Source organism: Pelodiscus sinensis, chromosome 3 (genome assembly GCF_049634645.1).
Source record: "Pelodiscus sinensis isolate JC-2024 chromosome 3, ASM4963464v1, whole genome shotgun sequence".
Lineage (NCBI taxonomy): Eukaryota > Metazoa > Chordata > Testudines > Trionychidae > Pelodiscus > Pelodiscus sinensis.
Genome location: NC_134713.1, coordinates 112,614,838 through 112,628,723, shown reverse-complemented (window position 1 = coordinate 112,628,723; position 13,886 = coordinate 112,614,838). Strand labels below are relative to the sequence as shown.

General features: G+C 47.6%; 2 protein-coding genes across 5 annotated transcripts in view; both read right to left on the bottom strand.

Moving 5' to 3' along the window:
* The window catches only part of TULP4 (TUB like protein 4), a 275,668-nt gene that overhangs the window by 57,365 nt on the left and 204,417 nt on the right, over positions 1-13,886 (bottom strand). The window lies entirely within an intron of this gene.
* LOC142827931 (uncharacterized) overlaps positions 10,255-13,886 on the bottom strand; it is a 239,617-nt gene continuing 235,985 nt past the window's right edge. The window contains exon 2 of the mRNA XM_075924551.1: positions 10,255-12,263. Within this exon, the coding sequence (XP_075780666.1) occupies positions 10,935-11,873 (939 nt within the window). The 5' untranslated portion in view covers positions 11,874-12,263 and the 3' untranslated portion in view covers positions 10,255-10,934. The remainder of the gene's footprint in view (positions 12,264-13,886) is intronic.

Here is a 13,886-nt window from a genome sequence, read left to right as displayed (position 1 = left end):
AAGTTTTTTTAAAAAAAATTAGAACAATGAAAGTCAAATCTTGTTCTCACCTATACCAGTGCAAACCTGGAGTAACTTTACAGTGGAACTTCAATGAAGGCCTCATTGAAGGCAACAGAATTATTCCAAATAGGTCAACGTAGAATTTGAACCATTAACTTTAATCACTATGTACTACAAATGCTCATGTGTGAAATTCTGATTAATGTATATGCTAAGTAATGTGGTTTGGTTACCAACCTGCCAATATACTCTTCGGCTGTGTCTACATTGGCACCCTTTTCCGGAAAAGGGATGCTAATGAGACCAGTCGGAATTGCAAATGCCCCGGGGATTTAAAATTTTCCCTACAGCATTTGCGTGAACATGGCTGCCGCTTTTTTCCGGCTCAGGGCTTTGCCAGAGAAAAGCGCCAGTCTAGATAGGTATCTTTTGGAAAATAAAGCCTTTTCCGGAAGATCTCTTATTCCTGATTTTAAGTAGGAATAAGGATCTTCCGGAAAAGGCTTTATTTTCCAAAAGATACCTGTCTAGACTGGCGCTTTTCTCCGGCAAAGCCCCGAGCCGGAAAAAAGCGGCAGTCATGTTCATGCAAATGCCGCGGAGAAAATTTAAATCACCGGGGCATTTGCAATTCTGACTGGTCTCATTAGCATCCCTTTTCCGGAAAAGGGTGCCAATGTAGACACAGCCTTTAAGTATTAGGGTGGGAATTCTCTCTTTTTGTTCAGCCAAACCTTCCCCACCTCCATTTGTATGTCTCTCACACATCTTTTTTGACTACAGGTTTCAGAGGTAGCCGTGTTAGTCTGTTCCAGCAAAAAAACCAAGGAGTCCAGTAGCACCTTAAAGACTAACAGTTTCATTATGGCATAAACTTTTATGGGTTGCAACTCACTTCATCAGATGCATGAAGTAAAAGAAAAAGAAACAGATAGGGATACAGAGATGGGAGTGTTTCATTTTCTACATAACAGAATAATGGACACAAATCAGACATCCAGAATGGTAACAAAAAACCAGAGGGAGAACATTTTAATCTTTCTGGACACATAGGCTACCTCCAGACTGCATCCCTCTGTCAGCAGAGGGGGATGACTATTCAAATCTAAGGGCAGTATGAAAGGAGACAAAAAGATGTGAAGACAACAAGGAGTCCAGTGGCACTTTAAAGGCTAACACTTTTATTGTGGCATAAGCTTCTGTGAGTTGCAACTCACTTCATCAGATGAATGAAATGAAAGAAAAAGGAACAGCAGGGATACAGAGATGCAAGTGTTTCATCAGAGCTAATTCAGTCAGGGTATATGTGAGTAAGAAGGTGAGACTACCTTCCCAGTTCCTGTTCAGACCCATTCTGATGGTGTCAAATGTGCATATGAATTTCAGCTTAGCAGTTTCATGTTACAGCCTGTTTTTGAAGGTTTTTTTTATTTGAGGATGGCAACTTTCAAGTCTGTAACTGTGGCTACCTCCCAACTGCATCCCTCTGTCGCCAGAGGGATGCAAATAAAGCACTTAGAAAGTGCAAATGAGCCCGGGATTTAAACATCCTGGGCTTCATTTGCATACTCACATTCCAGTGTTGTGCTGATCAAGCGCCATTTCTAAAGTGAAAGTGCTGTGTAGCCCTGGTTCTTCCGACAGCGGGAAGCTTTTTCGACAGATCCTGTACTCCTCAAAAAATGAGTACAGGATCTGTTGAAAAAACTCCCCGCTGTCAGCAGAACCGCGGCTACACAGCACTTTCACTTTAGAAATGGCACGTGATCGGCACAGCGCCGGAATGTGAGTATGCAAATTAAGCCCAGGATATTTAAATCCTGGGCTCATTTGCACTTTCAAAGAGCTTTATTTGCATCCCTCTGGCGACAGAGGGATGCAGTTGGGAGGTAGCCACAGTTACAGACTTGAAAGTTGCCATCCTCAAATAAAAAAAACCTTCAAAAACAGGCTGTAACATGAAACTGCTAAGCTGAAATTCATATGCACATTTGACACCATCAGAATGGGTCTGAACAGGAACTGGGAAGGTAGTCTCACCTTCTTACTCACATATACCCTGACTGAATTAGCTCTGATGAAACACTTGCATCTCTGTATCCCTGCTGTTCCTTTTTCTTTCATTTCATTCATCTGATGAAGTGAGTTGCAACTCACAGAAGCTTATGCCACAATAAAAGTGTTAGCCTTTAAAGTGCCACTGGACTCCTTGTTGTCTTCACATCTTTTTGTCTCCTTTCATACTGCCCTTAGATTTGAATAGTCATCCCCCCACGTTTCTGTGCACAAAACCCTCTATTTCTCTTTCCATCACCTCTAGCTGTTCATCTTCCACAAAGCCGTCCAAAGATAATTACCGCTTTAACTCATGCCACTATACACAGATATTTTTGACCAATCTACTTTGAATTTGATCTGATTGTAAAACTGACTAAATTTGAGCGATTGCCACGAGTATTCATTCATATTTGTTTGTGAATTACCAAGCATTGTGGGTGCTTAGTATTAATGTTGTCAACATGAGATTTTTGACAGCTTAACTACTGTAGCAGTAAGGAAAGCATTTGATACAGTTCCACGGGATATTAGTAGTTACATTGGAGAAGATGGGGATTAATATAAAAATCAGAAGGTAGGTAAGGAACTGGTTAAAGAGGAGGCTACTATGGGTCATGCTGAAATGTGTCAGACTGAAGGGATGTTGTTAGTAGAGTTTCTCAAGATTTGATCTTGCGACAAATCTTGTTTAACATTTTCTTTACATCACCTGGGTACGTATTTAGTGTAAAGTACAAGGTCATGAGCTTAAGGACTAACAAAAATATTCACTATAAACGCAGGATTTATCACTTGACAGCTATAAAGGAGGAGAAAGACCTGGCTGTACTGATCAACCATAGGACGACTATGAGCTGCCAAAGTAATACAGTCATAAAAAAGCATTACGCAATCCCAGGACACATCATGAGAGATATTTCTAGTCGAGACCCAGAAGTATTATAACCATTGTACAAGGCACTGTTGGAATACTGTGTAGAATTCTGGTCTTCCATGTTTAAGAAAGATTCATTCAAATTGGAACAAGTGCCGAGAAGGACTACTAGCATAACCAGAAGAATGGAGAGCTTATGAGTGAAGACTTAAGCTCACCCCTGCTGAGCTGATCTGCAACACTCCAGCTATGCAAATAGCATAGCTGAAGTGAATGGACTTACCATGGCAGCTTGTGTGTGATAAGGTCCATGGGGTGCGGGGAAAGGGGAAAGGAGAGGGCTGCTCTCCCACTGACACTGGCTAGTCTTCTTGACCTGGTGGAGTACCAGTGTCAACAGGAGAGCGCTTAGAGATCAATTTATTACAGCGCTGATCCCCAGCATAGTGGAGACAGGCCCTTAAAGACCTGGTCTTACTTAGCTTGGGGACGTTAAATATCAGATAACTGAATGGTCAAGTAACCTCATGAATTCTTATTAGTTACTTGACTATACTATAGCACCCAGGGGCAGGGCCAGCAGCCAGTGTGCTCCAGCCCCACTCCCAAGGAGGCCCCTGCCACTCTGCGCTTCTGCCTCTGCATCAAAGGGCAGCAGCGTGGGGCGCCAGACAGGAGCTGCTCTGCGAGGGGAACCACTTTAAAAACCAGCTCCTGTCGCGGACTGGCTGCCTGTCACCTCACACTGTTGCCTCTGATACAGAGGCAGCAGTGCAGGGTGGCAGCAACCCCTGTCTGGGGGGTGGAGGAGCCTGACTTCCTAGACCCAGCGTGATCCAGAATTGAGCCGGGCTACCTGCCTGCCTAGCTCCTAATGCACTTTAAATAGAGAGGCACAGCAAGGGTAGGTCCCAGACCTGTCACAAGTCGGGACTGAGTCAGGCTGCTGGCCAGCCTGCTAAAAAAAATATCCTGTGGGGGAAGAGGGGGTGAGTGAAATGCATGTAGTTTATAGCATTAACCTATAAGCTTTTGCTTATTGATTAATCAACTACACTATTACATCCCTAATTTAGCTTGGCAAAAAGAAGACTGAAAGGAGTTAGGATTACAGGCAGTCCCCGGGTTACGTACAAGATAGGGACTGTAGGTTTGTTCTTAAGTTGAATTTGTATGTAAGTTGGAACTGGTACATATTGTAGGGGAAACTCTAAGCAAAGATTTCTCCAGAGCTCAGTTTTATTCTCCCACACCTCACTTCCCTCAGTCCTTTAATTCTCAAGCTGAGGTGTCTGCTGAGAAAAGCCGCTCCGCGTCTCCCTGATTTGCTGGGGGGGGGGGGGGGGGGCACAGCTAGTGCGCCCCCCCCCCCCCCCAGAAGACCAGGCTTTCCTCGCCACGGAGGACGCAGGCAGCGGGACCACGGCGCGTCTCGGCAGTCCCGCCGCCCGCGTCCTCCGTGGCGAGAAAAGCCGCTCCGCGTCTCCCTGGTCTGCTGGGGGGAAGCACTCCCTGCGTCGCCGGAGGCAGTGACAGTGGGGGAGGCACCCCGCACTAGCTGCATTCCCCTCCCCCGTTCGTAACTAGGGATCCGACGTAAGTCAGATTGACATAACCTGGGGACTGCCTGTAATCTCTATAAAAATATCAAGGATAGAAAGGAATTATTTAAATTAAGAGCCAATGCTGCTACAAGAATAAATAAATATAAACTGGCCATCAATAAGTTTAGGATTGAAATTGCACAAATGTTTCTAACCAGCTGTGAAAGTGGAAAGAATTATATTGTAAGAGAAAGATGAATTATGTAGAAAGAATTATATTGTAAGAGAAAGATGAATTATACTGCAATATGTTTGTAGGGATGCAGATCAGAATGAAGCCAGGTGTGCCTGAGATAACAGGAAAAGGAACATTAGGTGTTAGGCAGAAAGTAATTGAGGTAACCAGAGAGATATGGACAGGAGATTGCTGTGTGCTTGATGTGGAAATGAAGACTCTTGACTAGTCTCATACTAATCATGTGAAGTTTTGCCACCTTTTAATCTTGTTAAATTGGCTTTCTTTTGACTGTATAAATCTAAGGGGTTTGAGCCTTGTATGGTACTCACATTTTCTGTGTGTATTAGAGCGGCTTTGCTAATAAACAGAGTGGTCTGACAAATCTGTGAGTCCTGTGTGTCTGACTTTGACACATCGAGGAATGAAATTCTAAAACAGCATTCTAAAAGGCAGAGTTGGGGCTTGCCTGGACACCCTGTTTATGAGAGTTTTTTTTCCAGATTTGATTATTTTCATTGCTCTTCTTTGAACTCAGTCTAGTTTCATTGAAAAGAAGACTTCACTGAGCTGTCTACAGTATCACCCAAGTTTATTTCTTGAATTGAAGTAGCTAAATTAGAACCATAAAAGATGTGTATGGTAGTTTACTTTTTTCCTCCAATGGGTATTACTTTGCATCAGTTGACAGTGGCTTTCATTTGGCATTGTGTTGCCCATTCATGTACCGTGTTTAGGTCTTTCTGTAGTTCACGATTACCTCTGGTTCTAACTTAAATAACTTGTGTCATCTGCAAATTTTGCTACCTCACTGTTAACCCCCCTTTCTAGATTATTAATAAAAATATGAAGCAACAAAAGACCTAGTACAGAACCCTGAGGAAGCCCATTGTTAATTTTTTGCCATTATGAAAATTAACCACTTAATCTTACTTTTTTCCCCTGCATTCTTGCCAGTTTTTGATACATGACAATAATTTGCTTCTAACCCCATGACTACTTATCTTTTTACAAGCCTCTAGAGTGGGACCTTATCACAGGCCTTTTGCAGATCTATATAAATTACGTCAACCTATTCTCCTTTATCTACTGCTTTACTGACAAGTTCAAAGCCTTCTAAAAGATTAGTAAAACACAATTTTCTTTTGCATAAACCATGCTGGTTAGTCCCTATCATATCACGATTTTCCAGGTGTTTTGAAATTGTTTTTTAACTATCATTTCAACCAATTTTTCAGGTATATAAATACATTGGTTTATCATTCCTTAGATCATCACTATAGGTCTTATAAAATAAAGGTACCATAAAATCTCGAGTATAATGCACACTTTTCCCCAGGGTTTTTTAGCATCAAAGTCGGGGTGTGCGTTATCTATATAGGAGGTTTTTTTAAAAAGTTTTAAACTCACCCTTGACAGGCACAAGGTGGGCGGGGGACGCTCCCCCGGCAGGCGCGAGCTCGGCGCGCCGGCAGCTGAGCGGGGGGCAGGTTTACTTCTCGTTCCTTCCCTCCCGTTCTCCTGTATAATGGGTGCGCATTATACATAGGAGTTCGGGTTTTTCATGATTTTAAGAGTCTAAACTCAGGGTGCGCACTATACATAGGTGCGCATTATACTCGAGATTTTACAGTATATCCGCTATCCTTCAATCTTCTGGGACATAAGCTGTTTTTGATGAGAGATTGCATGTTTCTGCTAGTAGTTTAGCTTCTTCAAACTTAAGTGCCTTCACTATGTGCCACCTTGGTTTGGCAACTTAAAGCATTTTAAATGGTCAGTCTGCTTCAGCACCTCTTCTGTCACCTCAATCTCTGAGAATACATGAAGAGAAAATCTTTGTTACCAAGAAAAAGCACGTAAGGGGCCGGAATGTCTCCAACATTTCGGTAAAGACTGATGCAAAGAAATAATTTAGATTCTCAGTAAAGTCTTTACCTTAATTCAGGGGTGGCCAACCAGTTAGATACTAAGAACCAAAAGAGCTGTGGATAGTAGTGCAAAGAGCCACACATCCTTCCCACATGCCCTCCCCCAGGTACCCCTACTCCCCCGGACTCTAACCCAATGCCCTCCTCCTCCCTCAGAAATAGGCATCCCCAGGCCCCTCCACTCTAACCCAATGCCTGGGTCTCACTGGAGCTCCCACTGCCATGCACTTCTCCCTCCAGGCACTGGGGCACGTGCACAAAGCGGGCATACAGCTCCAAACGAGCCATAACCCTGAGAGCCACATTTCACATGCGGCTCAAGCACCACAGGTTGGCCACCCCTGCCTTAATTCATTATTCCTTTTACCCTGGGGTGATTCAGTCTTCTTGCTTCTGCTACATTTAAAGGATCTCTTCTTGTTTTGCTTTTACAGATGTAGCTATTTGCTCTTCTAACTCATTCTGGCCCTTATAATTTCCCTTTTATAATCTGACTGCTGTAACTTATGTTCCTCTTTACTGGCTTCAATTGGGTCAGATTTCCACATTTTGAAGAATTTCTATTTAGCTTGAATACCTCTCTAGCCTTGCCATTAAGGCATATTGAATTACTCCTTGCCTTTCTTGTTCTCTTTCGTTCATCAGTACACATCTCTCTTGAAAATCTAGTAATATAAGTAGCTCCCATTTCACCTCTAAGGATTCTACTTCATTTATTTAACTTTAGGTCTTTTAGACTAATCATCTTTTCTTATTGAAATCCTCCTTTCTAAAGTTTAGTGACGCTTTTTGGTATCCTACTTTAAGGCTTCATTTGCTCTAGAATTGAAGAACTTCTTTTAAAATGTATATCTATGTATTGCTCATCACAGACCAATACCTTGACATTCTGCAAAAAAAGATACATTAATGCCTACTGCATATCCTCTCTCAGAAATGCAGTACATGGTTCAAGGAGGCTGCAACAAAAGCTCTGTTTGCTTTAATTTAGCCATCTGGCAAAACATCAGTATTCATCTAGGAATCCATCAACCTTCACCATAACACCATCATATTAACAAAGATAAATCTATTTTGTGATTTGTAATTAGACGACTGTAAGCTGATTAGAACACAAAACAAACTTACAAACGTCTACTTAAGAAAGTGTATGTAATAACAGACAAGATATAAGGAATATTATTGTACATTTCCTTGTGCCCTCGTTTATAGGCACGATACCTGAAAATTGCGTGTAACACAACAGCAATAATAGGCTGCTCCTCTGGTATTCAGCAACAACTTCAGGATTTTTTTCTTCAAACACATTCAGAGTCGCATTTCTGGCTTTATGCCTACTTCCCATGTGAAAATGCAAGGGTTGGGACACGTTCAGGAGCAGACAGCTGCTCTGCTGCAGAGTGCTTTTTATTTCCATTAAAAATTCAGCTGCTATAATATGATTCCCTGAACTTTAAAGATGGCACTGAAAGAAACGTCACCACAATTTGCAGAAAAACTTTACAGAAAATATGTTAGGTTTTCCATTACTGTCACAACCTCAAACAACTGAAAATAGCAAGGCTTCAATCTCTTTCAGGAATGAAAATGAGGCAACAGTCAACACTACTACAGGTTGAACCTCTCTAGTCTGGCCCCTTCAGGAGCTGACCGGTGCCAAACTAAGAATTTGCCGAACCAAAGGAGGTCAATAGGATATACACTCAGAAGATGAATTCTCATTTCAGGCCATTAACATTTTTCATAGGCACTGCTGAACAGGCTGCATATTTTCACATGAGAAGTTCTTAGCATAAAGATAACTATTACAAAGCTCTCAAATGACAAGACAAGACAAATGCATTGAAGATCTTGATGACAACACTATTTAAGAAATAGTGAAATAGTAAAACCAGGGTACCAAGCCAATATTGGCTTTACTCCTATTTAACATGATAATATGACAAAAGAGTAATGTAAATAATCTAGGGTATGTCTACACTACAAAGTTAGTTTGAACTAATGGACATTAGTTCGAACTAACTTTCATAGGCGCTACACTAGCGCTCCGTTAGTTCGAACTTAATTCGAACTAACGGAGCGCTTAGTTCGAACTAGGAAAACCTCATTTTACGAGGATTAAGCCTAGTTCGAACTAGCTAGTTCGAATTAAGGGCTGTGTAGACCCTTAATTCGAACTAGTGGGAGGCTAGCCCTTCCCAGCTTGCCCTGGTGGCCACTCTGGGCAACACCAGGCAAACTTGTCTGCCCCCCTCCCGGCCCCGGAGCCCTTAAAGGGCCACAGGCTGGCTACACAGTTTGTGCCAGTTGCAAGGCTGCCAGCACCCGTGCCAGCACACCCTGCACCTGACACCCATGAGCCAGCCACCCGAGGACACCCAGCCCTCCCCCTCTTCCCGGGACCAGCCTGGCGGCTCCCAGGACCCTGCCCGGGGCTGCAAGAGGCGGGCGCCCGCATGGTCTAGTGCGGAGATCGTGGACCTCATCGAGGTTTGGGGGGGAAGCCTCCAATGTCCACGATCTCTGCACTAGCCACAGGAACGCAGCAGTCTACGGCTGCATGGCTGCCAGCCTGGCCGCCAGGGGCCACCAGCGGAGTCGGGAGTAGGTGCGCTGCAAAATCAAAGACCTGCGGCAGTCCTACTCCTGGGCCTGCCTGCCAGGGGCCGACCCAAAGGCCTGCCCCCACTTCCAGGCTCTGGACCGCCTCCTGGGGGCTCATGCCGTCCCTGCCCCCCAGGACGTGATAGACCCCGGGGCAGAGGGACCGCTCCAGGAGACGGAGGAGGAGGAGAAGGAGGAGGCGGGCTCCGAGAGCCAGGAGCCTACCGGCAGCCTGCCCAAGACCCGGGACCCCCGAGGCACCCCACAGAACCGCACGCCTGTGTCGTCCGAGGCCGGGAAGGCGTCCACCTGTGAGTACCATCGTGCTCCCCTTATGTGTATGGGGGGCTGGAGCAAGAGGGAGCCCCGGGACCGTGCGCCTGGGCCTTGCCCACCACGGAGCAGCAGCTGGGGATCCTGCAGGGGCCCTGGCCTTGCAGAGGGGAGCTGGGTTTCACACACCTGGGCCCCTGGGGTAATTGACCGCTGTTCTTGTTGCACCACAGCCGCAGCACCTGGGCCTGCAGGGCGCACCACCCCGCCTGCAGCAGCCACCCGCGCCCGGGCCAGCAGGAGAGCCAGGAACCAAGAGGACTACCAGAGGCGGCACCTCCAGTTCCTGGAGCAACAGCTCCGTCTCCAGGACCACTGGGTCCAGGAGGACCTGAGGCTGCGCCAGAGGAGTTTGGAGGCCCTGGAGGAGCAGGGCCGTGCCGTGCGAGGCCACCTCCAGAGCCTGCTCGACCACTTCCCAATTCCTCCTGCTCCTGCTCCCCCTGCTCCTCCTCCTGCTCCCTCCACACCCCCTGTTCTTCCTGCCCCACCCTCCACAACCATTCCCCACCGACGCCCCCAGACCCGCAGTGTGGCGAGACGGGAGAGGCAGCCGGACTCCCACCCTTGAGCTTTCCTTTCCCTTCCTCCCTTCCCTCCCCTTCCAGCTCCCTTGTCCCAGGTTTCCCCCTCCGCTCTCCCACCCTCATTCCTCCCTTCCCCCACCCCAGTTATGTGAAATAAACATATGTTTTTGTTTGAAAAACAGGTGTCTTTATTTTACAATAGGTAGGGAGGGGAAAGGGGAAGGGTGGTAGGGTGGAAGAAGGCCCCAGTGGGGCATGCAAGGGAGAGGTCAGTCCTCCTCCTCCACCTGGAAGCTCTCCCGCAGGGCTTCCCGGATCCGGACGGCCCCCCATTGGGCTTCCCGGACGGCGGCGCTGCGGGGCTGACCGTAGTGTCCAGCCATGCGGTCAGCCTCAGCTATCCAGGCTGGCAGGAAAGCCTCCCCCTTTCGCTCACACAAATTGTGGAGCGCACAACATGCTGCCACCACGGGAGGGATGTTGTGCTCGGCCAGGTCCAGACGGGTGAGGAGGCATCAAAAGCGGGCTTTCAGTCACCTGAAGGCCCCCTCCACCACGATGCGGGCCCTGGTCAGCCTGGCATTGAAGGCCTGGCGGGAGGGATTGAGGTGCCCCGTGTAGGGCTTCATCAGCCACGGCTGCAGTGGGTAGGCGGCATCCCCCACCAGGCACACGGGCATGTCCACGTCCCCGACCCTGATGTGGCGGTCGGGGAAGAAGGTCCCGTCCTGCAGCCGCTGGCACATGGAGGAGTTGCGGTACACCCGGGCGTTGTGTGCTTTGCCGGACCAGCCCACATTAATGTCCGTGAACTGGCCCCGGTGGTCACACACGGCCTGCAGGAGGATGGAGAAGTACCCCTTGCGGTTCACGTAACGGGACGCCTGGTGTTCCGGGGCACGGATGGGGATGTGCGTCCCGTCGATAGCCCCCCCGCAGTTGGGGAAGCCGAGGGCGCCGAATCCCCGGATGACAGCGTCCGGGTCGGCGAGGCGGACCACCCTGCGGAGCAGCACCTGGTTGATGGCCTTGACCACCTGTGGAGAGAGACACAGCAAAGCGCCAATCAGTGGGGCGCCCGGGTGGCTGGGAGCGTTCGTGCCCCGGCAGTGCCCCGCGCCCCACTCCCGGAAGCAACCCCCCTGGCGGCATGTAGTACGGCCGGGACAGACCGACCCCTCCGGTGCGAGATGCGTTCGCCTCCTCCCGTCCCCCCTTTGTCCCTGGGGCAGCCCATCCCCTCCTCGCAGCCCCCCTTCCCCCTGGCTCGGTGGCCGACGAGCGCCTTACCTGCATGAGCACCGCTCCGACGGTGGATCTCCCCACGCTGAACTGGTTCCCGACGGATCGGTAGCTGTCTGGTGTGGAGAGCTTCCAGAGGGCGATGGCCACCCGCTTCTGGAGGGGGATGGCGGGCCTCATGCAAGTGTCCCTTCTGCGCAGGGCAGGGGCGAGCCACTCGCAGAGCTCCAGGAAGGTGTCCCTCCTCATCCTGAAGTTCTGGGTCCACTGTCGGTCCTCCCAGCGCTCCAGGACGATGGGGTCCCACCAGTCACTGCTGTTGTCCAGACGCCAGATGCGGCGGGGCATGCCGGTGCCGGGGCGCCGCCGCGACTGCTCGACAGCCCCCAGGGCGGCCAGGTGGAGAGGCAAGGGGCTGACGTGCACCAGGTGGTGCCAGGCAGCCTCGAGCCATTGCTGGCAGGCTTGCAGCAGCAAGTCCAGAAAGTGCACCAGAAGGTGCAGGGCGAGCTCTGGCTCCATGTTGCCACCTGCGGCGGCGTCCCCGAAGGGAAGCACCGACACAGATGGGCACAGAGACCAACGCTTTGCTGTCCCTCGGCGAGGTTGGCAAGCAAGCAGGAAAAGCTGAGAACCGGCTGTCCGGGGGGGTCCCTTTAAGCACGAGCCTCAGATAGCCTCAGACAGCAGCCACACAACGCAACTACTGACCTGATGCCCTGCCAGAACCGGTTTCAGCCGCCCTTAAATGCCCCCCTGCGTCCAATCAGTGTGGACGCGCTAGTTCGAATTAGCAAAACGCTAATTCGAACTAGTTTTTAGTTCTAGACGCGTTAGTTCGAATTAGCTTAGTTCGAATTAACTAATTCGAACTAAGTTAGTTCGAATTAGCGCTGTAGTGTAGACGTACCCCTAGAGACTTAATAGCTTCTACCTACAGCCAAAAATATATGTAGTCTCTACTTCGAGATCCCAAATAGCAAACTGACTTTGGACATGAGAGAATGGAGTCACTTGCTCATGCAAAACAGGTAAATGTGCATAAACTGTTTGAATGCAGACAAGTTATGTGAAGTTTTATTTCTTTATACACCAATAATTAAGCCTGGACTAGTTCTGAATCTCATTACACAAAGTACATATACATCTCTACATTTTTCCATGATACTCAAGATGCACATTAGTACATCATGGTAAACCAATTAGATTATTAAATGAAGAGAATGGCCCTCCACAGAAACACTTGGCTTTAAGACATGCCGACTTTTGATTGACAATATATCTCAGTTACAATATACAGAGACAACTTCTGTAAGACATGCAGTGCTAATGTGTTATGTTTAAAACCTCAATAAAACATGTATACAAACATAAAAATGGGAATAGCTTGAAGGTTTCGGGTAGATAATCAGCTGTTTCTACAAATCTTTAGATAATAAGAGATGGGATTCCAGAGTCTGGATTACAGAGTTTAGAAACCTGCAATAACAGTGAGGTTTCTGTAAGAAGCATGGTTATCCCCTTTTACGCAATTCCTCAAACCAGAAGGGCTGTTAGGATATGCACATATGATCACAGAAAGATACTTTCTTCACATACATTAGGATAGTAGTAGTGTAAACCACAGGGTAAGTTTTACTGGTAATTGTTTGATGTGTGAGCACCATTAATTCTACTAAAACCCACTCAATCAAGCAGTGGAAGCCAGCTGATACTCCGCACTCACACACACACACTTGGCAGCCTCCTGCACTGTCTTCAAGACAAGACTTCTTTAGAAATTTCCTGAAAGACAGCATACACCCACTCTACTTCCCTCAGGGTATGTCTACATTACCACCCTAGTTTGAACTAGGGTGGTAATGTAGGCAACCGGAGTTGCAAATGAAGCCCGGGATTTGAATTTCCCGGGCTTCATTTGCATAAAGCCGGGCGCTGCCATTTTTAAATGTCTGCTAGTGCAGACTCCGTGCCACGTGGCTACACACGGCACGGACTAGGTAGTTCGGACTAGGCTTCCTAGTCTGAACTACCGTTACTCCTCGTGAAACGAGGAGTAACGGTAGTTCAGACTAGGAAGCCTAGTCCGAACTACCTAGTCCGTGCCGTGTGTAGCCACGTGGCACGGAGTCTGCACTAGCAGACATTTAAAAATGTAGTGTAGTGGCGCGGCGCGGACATTTAAAAATGGCGGCGCCCGGCTTTATGCAAATGAAGCCCGGGAAATTCAAATCCCGGGCTTCATTTGCAACTCCGGTTGCCTACATTACCACCCTAGTTCGAACTAGGGTGGTAGTGTAGACTTACCCTCAGAGAGGTTGCTAAGGAATTGTCCATATAGAAACAGAAAAGGCAGGCTAGAAATGCCATCCTCAGTTTTGGGGTTTGCATAATTTTTTAAAAATTTTGAATGATGTCCTACCAAGACGGATGGCACTTTGGATTAGTGAAATCGCAATGGAGAAAGACTTAGCAAGCAAAATATACATTGTTTTGGTTCTATTACTTCGGAATTCAATAGGTGGTTATTTTTAT